Genomic DNA, 18,784 nt, shown 5'->3' with positions numbered 1-18,784 from the left:
TTTTTTTTTTTAGATGTTCGTATTGTTTTTAAACTCGATAAATTCATGAAATCACCTTGCATAATCAAATATGCCAATGCAGCTAATTGTGTTTATAGTTTGTTTTCTATGTTCCTGGGATTTTCTTTGTATGATTGTTCTCGCGCGTCTCGGTCAATGTTTTAAAAACCTAGAAAACTCCAACAAGTTTTAAAAATAATCTTCCGCATGCCGCACGTGACCCGCAGGTCAGGTGAGTATTGCTGCCCTAGGGTAAGTTTATAATTGAATTTTTTCCTCGTTTGCCCCTATCAGCAATAGCAACTAAGAAGAACCAAGCCCGTCATTAAGTCTTACAAAAGACTCTAACAGTGAAATCATGAATTTTAACTAACAGCACATGGGTCCTTCATCCGATTCGTCATAGCAATCAAACGATCCATCACACACTGCTTTCCATGCGATGCACTGTCCACTGTTACAGTGGTAACCATCTCGGCATTCCTCTTTGTACACCAACGGATAGCGCTTTAAAGTCCGGTTTACTGAAAAAGACAGTCTTTACTTTGTATGTAACACAATATGCACACAGTATAAATATTTAGAGGGTAAATAAAAGTCGAATTATTATAACAATGTTCGTACGCAGTACCTCTACTATGAGTTTACTGTGACAGTTGTCGCTAGCGACCGAAATTACTTCACAATTTTGTATGTAAAATTATACAGCGCCCCTAGCGGTCACAAGAAGGAACAACATTTTGTATACAAACATTTCACGCTGTCGCTAGCGACACCTGTAACTGTAAACTCATGGTAGAGGCTCAGAACATGTCGCACACTTAGTAATATAAGGGCACAATCCAAAAAAAGTAGATTTTTGGGAAATCGCGTATTAAGATTCTGGATTCCTACATTACACCTATTTTTTCAAATAACATGCTTATCATTTAAGTTATAAATATGAAATTTGGCAGATTTGTTCTTTGATAAATGTATTATAAATAGCAATAAAAAAAAAATATAAATAAATTCCATAAGTTTCAAGCAAGTTAAAAAAACACTTTCAAGTTAGACCCATATAGTACAAAAAAATATAACAGAAATATGGAGCTATATAAGTTTGATCCCATTTATTATTTAAGTCCCTATCAATTCCCAAATTTCCCAAAAATCTACTTTTTTTGGATTGTGCCCTTATATTACTAAGGGTGCGATGTGATTTGATAAAATGAATGACTGCAATCGTCTGATTTAGATTAAACGTTTTAGTATACGTGGTCAATGGTTCATAGGCTTTTGTGTAAAAAAAAACAGAACAATAATTAGGAGCTAATTTGCTGTGTGGTATGCTATCTATATTTTATTCTATATTTTAGTCAATGGGACTAGAAGTTAAATGCGAGTTTGCATATACGTAGCGATACATTTAATATAAACTATAAATAAAAAATATATAAATTTGACAAGGAAAAATATTGCAAACACCGAGACAATAAATTCTAATTCTACAATGAATGGTGCAAACCGCGCTTTGCGACTCGAGTGCATCGCGAGATTATCCGAATGTGCGCGTCTGTACACGGCGGGCACCAAGTAGTACTTATAGATATATAGAGTATATAACCAGCAATAGAGACGAAATGTCATTTAATTTGTTTGAAAACTTTTCTGCCAAATCATTACTGTGACAACTGCGGTCCGATTGCGGCCAGCCCGAATTCGAAACAAATGACGGTTTCACTTCAAACGACCAGTTTAACTTGAGCTTCGCTATAAATGACGAAAATTGCAAAATTACATATTTAATTACCGATGAAATGTGATTCCGTTTGTTTTGTAATTAGATGTTTTGCTGTTTTTCCCACACCACCGATTGGAACAGCCCCCATTGTTAGAGATATTATGTTTATTACAAGAAATACAGAATATTTTTGGAATATACGGAGACGCACATGCAGGTCAGTTGTTGGCGCTGTACTATTTCAGTTTTCTAATTTGTAATTTTAGCGCAAAAGAGAGTTGATATTTAAAAGTGATATAAGGTCTATTTACCTGATGAGTTGCCAGGGATGGATGGCCTTATTTCGTCTCTATTTCTGGTTATATACTCGGTGTACTTATATAATAACCTGAGTGATGAGAGTAAGAAACGGGTGAGGCAAAAATTGTTCCACTCCCATGGACAAACAGACCATAAGAGGAATTATGGACTTTGATAATAGGTCTATTGTTCTATCTCTCGCGTCCAAAGGGCGCGACTTCCGCGAGAGCGACATAAAGCTCGAGACAGTGCTATTCTCGCCGTGCAGCACGTCATAAAAGATGCATGCCTGAGCCGCGGTATTCAAACTGTACTAACCAAGAAGACACGCTTCAATATTTTCATCAGACGAATCAATGCAATCCTTGTGTCCATCGCAGACCCGATTAAAATGGATACACGCCATCTTTTCTTCTTGACAACGGAACATGGTGCCCCGGTTGCAATACATATCCCTGTGACAATTCAACTCGTCTGTGTTGCCTGGACAATTTGTTTTACCGTTGCACCTGTGAGAAAACGGAAACTTTTCACTTCCAGAATTTATGACTCACTTTAATCATGAATCAAAAGTTAGTTTTTTAGTAGCAGTTGAACTTCTTGTGAAAAAATTCGTCCAAGGAAGTACTGCCACCTTACCTATTTCTGCCGCCAAGCAGTAATGTGCGTTCCGGTTTGGAAGAGTAAGGGTGCTGGTGAAATTGAAGGCACATTTTGGGACTTCTCAACTTAAGTCTCAGGGTGACGGGCGCAGCGGCAGTGCCCCTAAGATCTTTGCAATTTAATGCTCTAAGTGGCACTGCAACTGTTATTTTTCTTATATTTATTATTTTTTTTTTTACAAAAAGAAAACTTATAAATTAAAACATAGCGGTACAACAAAAACCTGAATAGGTTTATCCGTACACCGCGATTCATTGACGTGAGCTCGTAACAAAACTGGCTAACCCGTTTACTTACATATGCTTACCCACTACTATAAAAACAACCACTACTCGAGTACATATTATGGATAGGCGTGTCGCTTACTACCAGGCGCATGACTTGTTGGTCCCGTCACTTGGTGTTATATAAAAAAGGTAAGATTTTTTTAATATGACAAAACACGTGATCAAACCACCGGTCACCGTTAAATACCGCAAATGGAAATAGGGTAAGGTTGCCTAAGTCGTACCACCGCCTAAGTCGGACTCCAGCGATATCTGATCTCACATGCGTGGGAAGTAATATCTAGTATTATAAATTTGAACTACTAAGTTAAGCGAGTAAACAAAAACAAACCGGCGGCCGGCCGTCGTTCGTGTTGGGAAAAATATTAAAAAGTAAGTTTTTACACTGTTTTCTTTAAAATTTCTCATTCATTTGGAAGCTATTCCAAGGAGCAATATGCGGCAAAGGTGGCAAACTTATTTTTTTGGCATTCGTCTATTTTTGACGTATTTTAGCATTTATTTAAGCACAAACAAACGACAGATTTTTTTTATAAATAATAAATAAATAACGCACACACTCAACATAGCCCCGCACTAGGGAAACACACACATATAGACAACCACAAATTACACCCAAACTCACGAGAGAAATAAATGGAGGCCATACAAACATTTCTCCCGGCCCGGGAAACGAACCTGGGACCTCTGCGTGGCAGTCCGGCATGGTAACCGTTCGGCCACGGAGGCATTTTATGTTATATCAGTAATTTTGATTTGAATTTTTGAAAGTGTCGTTTAAGTCGTACCTACTGGTGGAAAATTCCTTAATCGTACGACTTAGGAATTTATGAAAATTATTTCTTAGTTTTCTTCAGCTGAATATAATAATGTGATATTTGTGTTCAACAAAACTAATTTTGTAATGCCTTCATTATAACTATGATTTTATTTCATTGCCAAAGCAAATAAAAAACAATAAATAAACAAATAAATAAATTCTCAAAACACCTTTACGTAGGCCTTAGTTTGACAAATTATTCTCGTAACGTACTTTTTCTCTTTTCGCTATTTAATCACATCGGACTCTGTTCTTCGGATGAGTCGATTTTATGACAAACACAAAAGAATTTTCCTTTGTGTCTGTCTCAAAAAATTTCGTCATTATCAGTGGCTAGTATTGAATGATACTTTAGGGGTTCCAATAAGAATGAAGCAAATGAGGATAGTTGCTATGGTTGCTTGCCTCCGTTTTCCACGTAGAGATGAGATTAACTGCTATATTCGCATAGCACGCTAAATGCTAAATTTTTATAGCGCGCTAGTTAAAGTGCTAAAATTATAATTTTTAGCTGCTCAAGGTCGTGTGATAATGTAACGAATGGAAAGAAACGTGAAATAGTTGACGTGTGCTAACTTGTTAAGTATAGCATCTATGGTCTATTTAGAGAATAGTTTACAGTTTTTATGGTTCGTTACGACCGACTTCATTTATTTTGTAACTATTACACAATGGTGGTTACAGGTTATAGACGATAAATCAATGAGCTTCCCTTCATACTTTAATAATTTACTATTTACAATTTCCACAAAACTTTACACTAGTTATTTACAGTAAATTACACTCATAATAATTAATAATAACGCACACACTCGTACTTTTACATACTTTATTACAACGACTTATTAATTAAACAAACGCTAAACTAAAACTAAATAAATCCAAATACTTAATTATATCTTAATTTAACTTATTTCGCGTTTCGCACCAAACGTTAAATGCTACAAATAATATGTGAAAGTATTTCACGTTATAATTGTTTCAACCAATGACAAAAGCCGCAACTTTCACATAGAATATAGTGCCATCTTTGAAATATTAAGGGAGATAACTCAGGACGAAGAAGAATTTTGTTTGTTAGCTGCGTAAGTAAAGCACGGATAAATTGACGGTATGGCATTGAAATATTGTAAAATTAAGTCGCTAGATGGCATTTGGTTTCATTTTCTTAACGTACTCCAATACAAAGTGAAAAAAAGTTCGTTATAATTTTAGCACCTTTTTGTCTTTCAAATTATAATTGCTATAATTATTTTTTTATTTAACGTTATAATTTGAACTATATATTATATTAACCATCTCTACTCCCACGCCCGCGACCGTAGATACTTAGTGACCGCGCTGTAAGAGCTTTGACAGACAGTTTTCGTCGAGTCACACCGCCACGGAAACTCATCACTAAGGACCACGGACTGTTTCGAAATATGTCAAACAAAACGACTCATCCGAAGAACAGAGTCCGATGTGATTATACAGCGAAAATAGGATAAATACATAATCTCGTTATCTAAACTAAGACCTATCTATAGGTGTTTTCAGAATTTTTATATCTTATTGCGTTTCGGAAATATAAAATTAAACAACGGCTGATTTGGTATCCACAGCGAAGAACAACTAACGAATTGTACAATATCCTAAGAATAAGAAGTCTCACATAGGTCTTTGTTCTACGGATGAGTCGAAAAATTCAATAAAAACGTGGGTTAATCCGTTAATTTAATTACTACAATCACAAGGCCAACGACAAATTCATTATAAGGATTATTTACACTATTTATTAACTCTAAGAACGGTTACACACGGCGGCTTTTAGCAGCGATGCAAACGCGATGCAGTAGCGATACAGTCGCTAATCGTCTATATTTATACACGCGCGCGCGATTTTAAGCAGCGATGCAAACGCGATGCAATCGCGCGACTGCATCGATACAAACGCGCGATTGCATCACTACACTTGGGATTCAGTCGCGCGTTTGCAGCGCCGCTAAAAGTCGCGGTGTGTAACCGGTCTAAGACCTGTGACCGTCACCAAAGCACACACATAAAATACTCATGCTTTATAATAATATTCAAACCGAAGGGTAATCGGCAAGCAAATGCTTCTGTTCATTTCGCAAGCGAACTCCCATTGTGCACAGTTTTCGGTCTCCACCTGTTGAAGCATGACGATGGTAGCTAAGCGCAGGTAGGTACATGGGATGATAGTGAAGCGTAGGCGAATGGTTGTGTTTAGTATAAATGGGAAAGCAGATGAGTGATACATACCCTTGGTATAATAAAGCCACATGATCATACGTCAAATGTGCTTTTTGGCCGACATGAAAAAAGAAGGAGCTTCACAATTCGATTGTATTTTTTTGTGTGTATGTTACGCGATAATTCGATTTCTTTTTAAAATCGGTTACAGGTAAGTACGCGAAACCGGATTAATCCACTAATTTGCCACCTTTCGAGGTGGAATATTTTTTCAAATTTATATATGGACCAATAAGGAGGTACCCTCTTTCCAACAAAAAAAGTATCATCAAACTCGGTTCACAATACTAGCTTATGTGACTATTACATAATGAAAGTAGGTTTATAAAACGAGCCGACAGGCGATTTTCATAAAAACATCACACAAGTGTTTAAAGCCTAATTATGAACAGTTACATACACTTCTTTATCTACACACATACTATAAGCTCTCTGTGATGTGTTCAGGAACCGCATGTTACGACTGGCGAAATGGCGGCAAATAAAAACTTTTCTCACGCATGTCACACAACCGTAGTTTTTATTTTTAATTCATAGACAAACTAGAATCGGCCCCAACTATCATATCGTTCGATATCAAGTAACGTGTGAAATTGTCAAAATTGTTTGCTATTGACGTTACATTTCGAATAAAACTTCATCTCGACTGACATTAGAATTGAGGTCAAATCAAATTGTTTTGTTTTTCAGAGATCTTCGAAATTTTAATGTAATAATAACACCGAATTCGATGTTATTATGAAGCAATAATAACATTTTCACAGATAAGAAATTTGTTCTAACAAAACAGTTTACCTTTAAGCTGGTCGTAATTTGCGGGTTTTGAACACATTATAGAGAGTTTATGATATGTGTGTAGATAAATAGAGTTATCGCGTAACATTCATACAAAAAAATTCAAACAAATTAAGAACCTCCTCCTTTTTTTTTTGAAGTCGTTGTCATTTTGCTGATGTGGCCTTATTACAGCAAGGGTAAAAATAATAGGATGGTGGGTAAGCATATGAATGGGAAGCGTGTGAACTAAACTCTAATTAAGTTATAGTAACCCAATTGTTTTGCGACTCAAGCAGAGGCTGTGGGTTCGACTCCGGGCTCGCACCTCTGAGATTCTCGGAACTTGATGTCGGTCATTCTCACATCCGACGTTCTCAGCCTAATTATCGTAGCCATTTCGGTGTCCTCACCCTAATTACCGTAGCCATTGTTTTATCTCGCTTAATGTACCCATTGAAATACGAACAACTTTAAGCTTAACTATCAATATGTCTAACGGCAGTAGAATAGACAAAGTAGTTTTCGAGTTATTAAGAAACAAATATTTTATGGAAACGGTAATTAGATCTAATTACCGTAGCCATGGATACGGTAATTAGAAAGTGCAAACATTTTTAAGAAAAACTGACTGTTTCTGACGCAGCTAAATAAAATTATTATTTGTATATTTTGCTACATTTGGTTTGTTTCTACTAATAAAAGTGCCATTCAAGATTTTTTTTAAATACATTTAAAGTAGGTTTTTTAATATTTGGTTAGTAGTAATGATTAAAAATAACTTCAATTCTTTCTTATAATTTATCACAGCTGTCAAAAGAACAGTGTAATAATTTATATTTTGAATTCATTACAAAAAGTGAAGAAAATTAAAATCAAAGTTTTATTGTTATACTTATTCTTTATACATTTTGTTTTTATGTTTTCTTGAAAATGTTTGAACTTTCGAATTACTGTATCCACGGCTACGGTAATTAGATCTAATTATCGTCTTAATAGTACGAAAGCTATTTTGTTTATTCCAATGATATTTAGACATATAGTTTAGCTTAAAGTTATTCATATTTCAATGTAATACGATATAATAAGTGAGAAAAAACAATGGCTACGGTAATTAGGCTCAGATTACCGAAGTGGCTACGGTAATTAGGCCGAGAGCACCGAATGTGAGAAAGTCCGACGTGCGAAATTTCAAAAGCATGAGCTTTTCAATGAAGGTCAGCATCGTTATAAAACCTAAACGTAGAAAAAGATTTACAACCTTCAGAAAACGTGTAAAATCCCATGGAAATCCCCAACCCGCATTAGACCAACATGGCGGACTATGGCCTAAACCCTCGCCTGAGAGTAGGCCCGTGCCCAGCAGTGAGTTAGTGATAATGATGATGAACGAAGCTTAAATACGTGTTCGTTTTTAAATGAAACAATTTTGGAACGTAAAAATTCTCTAAAATCTCTCTTTCTAAATTTAAAATACTTTGGTTTTACCATCAGCGCACTCACAAAATCTGAATTAAATTCTGGTTCCAAGCAGCCTTCTTCATCGCTGCCATCAGAACAGTCCTGTACCCCATCGCACAATTGCCTTAATTCGATACAGTTACGTTGGCCTATGCATTGAAATTGATCTAATTTGCAGGTTTTTGCACCTGTAAAGAAAATTAAATGTTTCATCGTTGGTAACATTTCATATCTGTTTCACATGGCTAATAAACTTTCTCTTTAAAGCCACATCTGATCATACGCCAAAAGAATTTGTATCACATGAAAGTCATTAAAATAATACGTTAAGCAACATTAAGCAAATCGATAACCCCAATGAATACTACGTCAACTTAATTTTTGTTAAAAACATATAATATACTGTGGTCTGGTTTTGAAGGGTAAGGGTGCTGGTGAATTTACAGGCACATGGGACTTATCTCAGGGCGTAGTGGCAGTGCCCCTCAGATCTTTGCAATTTAAAGCTCTGAGTGGCGCACGTGTTGTTCGTCCCGTAACAATGTAACGAACAAAAATAACATTCGTCATAGAAAAAAGAAATAAAGAAACAAAAAAACAAAATTCAAAACTACAGAAAACGAATTTCGCGAAATAAAATAAAGAAACAAAAAAGAAAATAAAAACAGAACAGATCCAAAAATTTAGTTGGCGTACTGTTCATTGGAGGTATCGAAATTATGCATAATGTGAAATTTATACCTCTCATATATTTAAGAGTCTATACAATCTGAAATGGCTTTGGTTGGTTCCGTATAATAGTGAAAGTGTTAAAAAAATTACTTTGGAAAAAATACATAGTAAAATTGAAGATATTGTCGCTCGAACCAAACAAAATGAACCGTATTAGTACGGGAAAAAATTTAATTCTCTCTTACGTGAAATTCAACTACTTTTTCGGATACGTCACTTGTTTTTTCAAACAGAACAGGCAGCCGTGACCATAAGAACTGTAAAGAGTCCGAAACGTTGGTTTGTTTGAAATAATAAATATACGCAATTTAGATCCGAAAAAATAGTTTATTTCCTAACCGCTCACGCGATGCGCTCGTCCTACCGCAAAATGGCGGCTATTTGGTTTCGCAAATTAGAAAAGCATTCAGTTGAAATACAAGTTTTTATAAATAAAAATTATTATTCTGCATTGCTAAATAAATACCCTCCGTACTACCAAAAAAAACATCTCAAATAAAATGCAGTAATACACCGCAAATCCTGCACTTAAAAAGCACTAATGAAATTTTTGGTGTACTTGGATAAATATGATAATATTCCGTTTGAGTGGTTCTAACGTTTACCATGAAATTACTCCTTAAAGTATAGTTTATAAACATTTATATTCAGGGTAAACTTAAAAAACGCTACGTACGGTATGTTTTCAATAAATAAACACCGAAATCACCAGCCCAAACAATAACACACACGATTGTCGTGACGCATTTTTGAAGTTGTTTATTTTTTTAAATGACAGACCCAGGCATTAAAAACTTTATGGTTTGCTAGAGTAGTTACCGAAATAGCAATTAATATTACTTCTTTTACCTGTTATAACTTCGATATCCGATAAATCGGTATAAAATCATCACCGGCACCTCGAGGTGTGGTATGCGTCTACGGCTGCATGTATCGCGTGAGCGGCTAATGTGTCACAATCGCGAACACCTAAGCATTCGATCTCCTATTTAACCATAAAAATGTTATCGACTAAATTCGTTCGTAGAGTCTTTAAACGTTTCTCCTGAAAAGTAGTTTAATAAGACGTAACAAATCTGTAATTATGAACGGATTACGAAATATGTTATTACATAAAACCAAAATATGATAAAACAAGTATGATAACTCTATACAAACGTCGCAGCACGGCCTATACGTGTGTGAGCTCACCTCGTGGCGTGTACGGACGCACACATTCTCACAATCCCGCATTGCATAGTGCTGATCATCCAACGCGCCTTTCATTATTATGCGAATGTGTGTGTTCGTACACGGCGCGCGGAGGGCGTGCATACTTATCACAGGGCCACGAGCCGCTCCTAGCGAATTCGCTTATTGCTACAAGCGTCAGTATCGAGCGTCAATTTAAATATATGATTTTATTTATAAAAGGCCACAAATTAGCGCTGCAACTTGCAGCGAAATTCGCTATGTTCTAAATTTGCACGAGTGTTACGCGCGTTTTTTGCGAGCGACCAGAACAATTGTAGGTAAGTACGAGAAAGTTCCTTAGTTTAAACGAAACTGTCGCTCCGCGCGCGTTTGAAACACATTTTGTTTTTATTTGTTATTTCAGTTACTACTAAAAGCAAATAGTTATTCATTGCCATTCATTATTATTAATACATATTTAAAGTATATTCCACAAAAAATATTAAACCATATTAGCTATTTAAGTCGTAAAAAGGATTCTACTTGACTTCCCCACACCACCGAAGACGCTGTAAGCGAATTATCAAACTTCGTGAGTGTGTTTTAACGCTTTCAGCAAATTGACGCTGGCGTCATTTCAAACGTGGCGATATTTTCGTGGCCCAGGCGTTACAAGCATGTCACGTACGTTTATATGGAGTTACCATACATGTCTTATTATACTGCGATAAAACTTACTGCAACCAATGATCTCGTCGGAACCGTCTGCGCAGTCAGTCTCTCCGTCACAATGAAATGTGGCCAAAATGCATTGCCTTGATGCACACCTGAAAAAAATGGTTTATATTAAAAACAAACCAAACGGAAATACGTTTACTGTATTGTACTATCACTGCTTCAGGTATGTCATCCAGAAATATTTTACAAGTGAAGTTAACTGTTTTTAGCTCTGTGTTTTGTTTTGCCTGAATTTGCCTGTTCAAATTGTTAAATGTAAATTAGATTTAATTTTTTTTTAAAGAAAGTCTAGTTATCCTAAGAAATACCCTTACGTATAATTATGAGCATACCTTTAATTGAAATGCATACATATGTAGTACTAGTTTGAAATGATTTTTTTTATATTTACGTATCCGTATGCATTTAGTGGCAAACCTTATTAAATTATTAATTAAATAAATAGTTAAAACTTATGTAACATATTAATTTTTTTTATACTATCAAGTAACGGGACGAACAAGTCGTGCGCCTGATGATAAGCTACACGCCTGTCTGTAACAGTTGCAGTGACTACTCAGAGCTTTACATCGCAAAGACCTGAGGGGCACTGCCGCTGCGCCCGATACCCTGAGACATAAGTTGACAAGACCCATGTGTCTCTAATAGGATTTCAAAGTCTAAAAAAACTGCATGTTTCAAGTTTTTGTTTTTATTTAAATTTAGAGCCTAATAAATGCTTTATTTGAAAATCATACCTTTATGTTCCTAACTCTTACATTACGCTAGAATAACAAAAGTGCGCACGCTGGACCTGAATGACTCGAGGCCTAGCAAACGGCGCGGGCGTGGTGTTTTAAACAGAAGCTCTAAGCCTCGTGCTTACTTAAAAGCTTTTAGGTTTGAGGCTAAGATAGCAAGTCTTTCGTATTTATAAAACAAACTTTGCCTAAGTTTAAGCAAGAAATTACGAAGTAAACTTAAAGTTTAATTTAATGTCTTGCGTAAGTAAACTTAAGGAAAGTTCGTTTTGTAAATACATAAAACTTGCTTAGCAATCAAACAGATTGCTCAATCGACGTTGGCGCAAGCTCTCATATAAATCTTTCATTTACGAGCATTCGTCTCCGCACGACTGCACAAGGCGGGCAATTTTATTTTCACCTCTCTGGGCGTGCTTAGGTTCCTTTTTCCTCGTAGTGTGCGTCTGATTTCATTAGTCAGATTTAGTAGGATAATTATAGCATAGGTATTTTCGATTTTGCATTGAAAGTGATATATTTGTTACGTAATAAATATTACGTAATCTGTGCCTCAGCCTTAATTGTATTTAAGATTTTACTCACATGTGCTCAGTTTCCAAGCAATGATGCAGATTGCATACACTTTCTGACTCATCGCTAGCGTCTGGACAGTCATTTCTGCCGTCGCACATTCGCACTCGATCGATACAGATCTTGTTATTGTTACATTTGAACTGGGTTTCTGTGCATTGATTGTGTTCTGGAAAAAAATAAGATACATTGGCATCACTAATTCACTCTAACGACAAAATCAACGGAAAGTCTTTCATTGTATAATACTAACCAGGGGCAGGAGGTATGCAGGGTTTATCATGTGTAATACAGGTGTCATTGCAAAAGTACTCGTGCGGTGGACATATGTTTGAAATAGCGGGATTAACTGAAAAGATATAAGAACATGGCTGTGACAGTGAAAAATCATTACCAAGGTACCCTCCACCGTCATCAGTCTGCAATACGTTCTATGCTAAAAATAGGGCTTTGTGAAAATGTTCAACGATGGCTCAATGATTGAGTGAGTGTATACGTTAATAATGAGTATGTTAGCGATAGTATTAAGACTTCATTTACATTGCCGCGGAAAGGAATGGAAGCGAATGTTTGTGACGAAATTGTACATAGTATAATGAATTTTATGTCAATTTTGTAATGTGCAAATGGTAGCTGCAGGCATTCCCATACACGTGATTTCTCGGAAGACGCGAGACCTGTTTTTTGGCTCGTATCTAGTATCGTTACAGCTTCCATTCCGTTCCGCGGCGTTATAAATTGAGCCCAAAGCTGTAATTTACGACACCTACAACAACAAGTTGTCGTCGTCAATTTCTATTTTTTTTAATTAATTTGTTTTTTGCACAGGAAAAAGCACAGATTATATTTAATAGAAAGAAAACACAAACAAAAGGTAGTGCTTATTTCTATAAGAAATTTCTTCCTGCAGACCTAAATACAGGACAAAATAAATACAATAACGTGTTTCGTGCGCAAGAAAACAAAAATTAAGTAATACAATATTAATAACATTAAATGAAGGGATGGATGGATGAAACAGTAGATAAATAATGCTCCTTACCTCTCAATTTAAAAGTAGCTAACGATTTACTTTCGTGAACAGAAATAGGAAGTGCGTTCCAAAATCTCACCGCATGAACAGTGAAGGGGTGTGAATAAAAACCGAAATTGAAGGAAGGCAAATGTAACTGGGACCTAACGTGAGAGCGACAGGGTTTGTCCTGAGACCTGAGAAAGCTGAAACGCTCTTTCAAATAATCGTCAGACGAAAGGTTATGAAAAATATTGTGGAGAACAGAGACAATATGCAAATTCCTGCGGAGACGAATGGGGAGCCACTTGAGTTGACTGCGATAGTGTGAGATTCGGTCAAATTGACGAAGGCCAAAGATAAACCTGACGCATAGATTTTGCAACCGTTCAAGCTTATTTAGTAGCTCTTCTGTAGCATCCAAATAGCAGGAATCGGCATAGTAAAATAAGAGATATGGGCTAAATAGATTTTAGATTTAAAAGGCAAAAAGTTTGTCAATAACCTCGTTTTATTCTTAGTTGCGGAGACATAACTTATAGCAACTAGGGATAAATACAGAAAAACATCTCAAAACATACTTACACCGATGACAACCTTCTTCATCTTCTCCATAATAACAATCCTTCTTACCATTGCAAATCTGACTTTTCTCGATACACGCATTGCTAATATGGCAGAAGTACTGATCTTGTCTGCAGGTGATCAATTCCACACAATCTCCAGCTACATTTATTAGACCAGGGGAACATAGACATTTGTAATGATATTCTTCTGTATGTGGCAAATGGGGGGTCTGTACACAAATTTCTTTGCAAGGATCCAAGTTGCATGGATGGCGTAATATCGGGTTTGTTGGTATTGGATTTGTGGCTTGAATGTGTAGATGGCTTGTGTTTGAGAACATCGCTGAAATTGAACGATATGTAAGTATATATATTTGAAAGGGAAATAATAAAGGTCTCAAAAAATAATAAAAAAACTAATTTTTTGAAAAAAAAACAAAAACAAAATAAAAACAGAACAGGTCCAAAAATGCGCGCATGCGCGGCGCCTTGCCTTTGGTTTGGTTGTATTGGACGCGTGGACACTGCTGCTCTGTGATTGGCCACTGTTGCTGTCCTCCACAAACGTTCCTTGTTGCTTGCGTGGAAATATCAAGCTTGCTAGATATCAAACTCACGCAACGCAAATAAATCCAACGCAAAGCAAGCGGCCGGCGCAAGCGAGCGACTCGTGAACAGTCCTACTTGCGCGTACGCGACAGATCTTTGCGTATGCGCGAAGCGAGTCATGCAAGCAAGCGAAAAACGCAAGTCAAAGACTCGCGAACCCGGCATTATACTTACAAAAGTCCATCCTGCGAATCTTAGGCGTGGTTTCATGAATATCTGCCCAGTACAGTCTTGTGCTTCGACGGTCTGTCCAGAACACGTACGTGTCTGTTACTGCAAGGCTCGTCACGGTTGTTGATAACTCGCGGTAGTTTTCTCGTCCAGAACCTGCAATAAAACAAAATAGTTATTGAAGACGTCTGTGTTTGGGCAGTGATCTGATAGATAGACAGATAGATAACCCGTTTATTTGCTGAATCACAGCACGTTGCAAACAAGCTTATGACATAGGCACAATGGTAATCATAAAGAAAAAGGCTAGTCTAGGTGTAAGGGCATGGTCTGGAGTATTATGTTGTGTCAGGTGTAGCGTTGAGTGTACTGTGTCAGCAAAAAGAGCCTCACTCAGCATTAGTTCAGTCAAACTACGACGCTGATGATTCAGCCAGGTCCTAAGGTGAGCCGGTAAAAAAAGAAGTAACTCAGAATAGAGAATCAACACGGAGTTAGAATGTAAGGTATGTGGTTATAATATTCACTGTATAGGTGAATAAGTTATTATATGTATATATAAGCTATAAGACGTGGACAAGGTAACTAGAAAGAAAAGAAAAAATGTTAAAGATGTATATGTGAGAGTAAGGAGTTATGTGGTTGTATAATAATTGTAGATGAATGTGTGTTTTGCTTAGAGGTGTATGTTTGTGTGCGTAGGTATGTAATAAGTGAGTGGAGTGTATGTGTGGTTTATATATAACTATGAAACAAAGTATTTATGGCGGGGAAAATATTTTGTAGGCAGGTAGTGTAATGGAAATTAAGAGTAATTTGTAAACCTTTTACATTATCAGACACGCGTCAAAATATTCTGTAGAAAATTTTCTACACAATATTTTGATCTGTGCGCCTAATAGCCATCGAGTATGCTAATAGCAATAAAGTAGAGAGTTTTTATTCATACTTTCTGATAAAAAGTGTTTCTGTTTTACTGTTTCCTTTGTCCTGTTTTTTAGTTTGCTCAGCAAACTATGAATATATTTATTTAGCGCAGAAGAACGCCTTGTGAAAGAGTTCATCCAGGGAAGTACTGCCACCTTACCTATTTCTGCCGCCAAACAGTAATGTGACCATTACTGCGTTTCGGTTTTGAAGAGTAAGGATGCTGGTGAATTTACAAGCGCATTGGACTTTTTAACATAATTAGTATTAATGACGGGCGCAGCACCAGTATTCCTAAGATCTCAGCGATTTAAAGCACTACAACTGTTATGGACAAGCGTGTCGCTTACTGTCAGGCGCACGACTTGTTCGTCCCTTCAGTTGGTATTATAAAAAATAGACGTAAATTAGCAGTGGGGACTTGGAATATCAACGACCAAGACACCAGGTGAAAGGTTTGCCTGCAAGTGTAGTCCCGTCTAGTATTCTGTGTAAATCCCTTATAAAACCAGAGTAGTAAAGGAAATATGTTCTTCCGTGACAATGTGATTGCTAAAAAGTGTTGCTACGCAGGAAGAAACGTTTATGGCTATAGTTGTTCAGTTTCATTCAGTCAGTTTCAGGCAGACATTCAAACCATATTTGTATTGAAAAACGAGCGATTCGTTCTGTGTAGTTTAGATTCTCAGGTTTCTCTCAGAGAAAAATTTAAGGAGACTGGTATCATGACTGGCATCACAGTACATTTACTCAAATATTTTATATGCCCGTAAAATATACTTAATTTCAATATGAAAAAACATCCATAATATTAACCTTAGAGCTAAGTCCAAACTCATGGTACCACGATTTCGTGCAAGCAAGGTAATAAGCAAGGTAAACGACTCTTTTATGGGGAACTGTACACGTTTTTACAATAATATTCCGATGCATATATTAAGATTATCATTTCCTAATGTATGGAAAGACGACCATGGCTCTATATTCCACACAAATTTAATTCAAAGTGCATTCTATATCATTAACTTTACTTGAAAAGAGCAATCCCTATAGCTCGTTCTTTTTAGGGAAGTCAGCGTAGTGAACGAACAACAGCTTAAATGTGACGTTTTCAAGTGTAAATTTATTTTATCTATGGAATAAATGATTCTTTGACTTTTGACTCATGTGATACTTTCATAATTCGAAGTATTATTATACTCATTTTGCAATTCGCAGTCATCTCATCGTCATTTATTTTTTTGGTACCGAGTACCGACCAATAAGCTCCTTGGTACCGACGCGTCGTTGTTTCCGATTTCCACAAGTGCTTTAGTTACTTTGAGATCAAAGTAACCTATGTGATGTTGTCTAATATTTATTATTTATTTACATTTGTTTCTTTATTATATTCAGTTGTTTTACATACCTTCAGGATGCATGTAGTCGATCATACCGCTGGTTTCATCAGCCAAGTATACGTTGTCCAAATTATGAGCATACTTTAATGCAATGTGAGGACCTAAATAAAGTAAATAAGCGTGAGTAGTTTTGCAGCTATCATAGCGGCAGCGAGCAAAATGTGAGAGTACTGCTTTTGATGTTTGTAAATTTGTATTAATTTAACGGAATATCACGGTATCACCTTGCGGAATTTGTATGAATGAAATAACACTTAGTAACTCTACACTTACGCATAAACCATTACCAAACCATCGATTATATAAAGGATTGTTTGTAAAATACTAACAACATCGTAAGACCATGCTACTAACCCCATAACACTTGATTTACCTTTTAAATCGTTGACAACAATCGTTTTTCTGTCAGATCCATCAAGGCCCATACTGTCGATTCGAATCCCGTTATTTACTTCTTTGACTGCCACTAGTAATTTTCTGAAAACAGATACATGTGTTAGAGAACCATTTTGAGGTCCGCACGTAGCATTATACATAGGCCGCACTATAAGTTTTCGGAACTGGCCACTTACATAAACAATATTTAAAAAGTAATTACAACATTTGAAAATAGAACTCTTTGGCTGTAGAATACAGTTTGTTTCATCTGACTGTCACTTGTTTTTACATTGTGGCGTCATCTTTAGAAATTGGTTGTCTACACCACCATGGATTTAACTCGAAAATTTTCGTATTATGATTTTCTACGACTTTAAGTGTAATGTAGCAGCTCAGCGGAGCTTCGCTCGACTTCAAACTGCTTTTGGCGATGAAGACGAGACTATTTATAGCTGGTTTGCAGAATTCAAACGCGAATTTCGTGATAGTCGCCCGTCCACTGCTGTGAACAACAACAACATCGATGCTGTGCGCCGTATGACATACCATGAGATTCGAGCATCTGTAGGCATAGGCATAAGTCAAATGCAATCAATACTACACAAACATTTGGGTGTGAAAAAGCTATGCTCTCGGTGGATCCCACACAATTTGACTGAGGCTCAAAAAACGGATCGCGTCTCTTGGTGCAATGCCATTCTTACCAGATTCAACGAAGGGGCGTCAAATTTGGTGTGGGACATAGTAACAGGTGACGAAACATGGATTTATAGTTACGATCCTAAAACAAAGGGTATGTATGAGTCTTTCGAGATGAGCCGAAACAAATCAAAGTGGCGCGCGTGCAAAATGCCTCTAAGCGGATTATTGCTTCTTTTTTTAATAAAACTGGACACGTGGCTACTGTTGCTTTAGAGAATCATTGTACCGTGAATAGGGATTGGTATACGACCATTTGTTTGCCGGAAGTTATTGACAAATTCCGTAAAAATAACCGTAAACGCCGTATCATCTTGCACCACGATAATGCCAGTTCTCATACCGCCAAAAAGACAAATGAATTTTTGGAGGTGAAATTCGTTGACCTTATGAGCCATCCCGCATACAATCCCAACCAGGCACCTTGCGTTTTTTATTTATTTCCAAAAAGAAATAACCAGTTACGCGGTCAACGATTTTCATCACCTGAAGAGGCTGTCGAATAGTATGTAAAATATGTTTCAGAGATTGCCGCGGAGGAGTGGCATAAACGTTTTCAAAATTGGTTCATTCGTATGAAAAAGTGCATTAACGCTAACGGAGAATATTTTGAGAAACAATAAATTCATTTCTGTCCATTTATAGTTTTTTTTTTTCTTATTTATTCCGGAAACTTATAGTGCGCCCCACGTATAAGTGTGCAGTTGTGCATGCTCCATCGTCGACCTCATCGTCACTTTCCATCGTGTGAAACGGAGGTCTAATGCGCACTTATTTTTTAA

At 36.6% G+C, this 18,784-nt stretch overlaps 1 protein-coding gene across 1 annotated transcript in view; it reads right to left on the bottom strand.

The window, feature by feature from the left end:
- LOC113239860 (prolow-density lipoprotein receptor-related protein 1) overlaps positions 1-18,784 on the bottom strand; it is a 76,465-nt gene that overhangs the window by 17,398 nt on the left and 40,283 nt on the right. Inside the window, exons 18-28 of the mRNA XM_026477010.1 lie at positions 17,299-17,402; positions 16,934-17,026; positions 14,602-14,754; positions 13,838-14,161; positions 12,494-12,589; positions 12,253-12,409; positions 10,928-11,016; positions 8,327-8,472; positions 5,869-5,945; positions 2,342-2,532; positions 375-524 (exon numbers count right to left, since the gene is read on the bottom strand). Of these exons, the coding sequence (XP_026332795.1) occupies positions 375-524; positions 2,342-2,532; positions 5,869-5,945; positions 8,327-8,472; positions 10,928-11,016; positions 12,253-12,409; positions 12,494-12,589; positions 13,838-14,161; positions 14,602-14,754; positions 16,934-17,026; positions 17,299-17,402 (1,580 nt within the window). The remainder of the gene's footprint in view (positions 1-374; positions 525-2,341; positions 2,533-5,868; positions 5,946-8,326; positions 8,473-10,927; positions 11,017-12,252; positions 12,410-12,493; positions 12,590-13,837; positions 14,162-14,601; positions 14,755-16,933; positions 17,027-17,298; positions 17,403-18,784) is intronic.

The sequence above is a fragment of the Hyposmocoma kahamanoa genome, unplaced genomic scaffold, assembly GCF_003589595.1.
Source record: "Hyposmocoma kahamanoa isolate Upper Pololo Valley unplaced genomic scaffold, ASM358959v1 116, whole genome shotgun sequence".
Classification (NCBI taxonomy): Eukaryota; Metazoa; Arthropoda; class Insecta; order Lepidoptera; family Cosmopterigidae; genus Hyposmocoma; species Hyposmocoma kahamanoa.
Note: the sequence above shows the minus strand (reverse complement) of the source record. Positions and strands in the feature narration are given on the sequence as shown.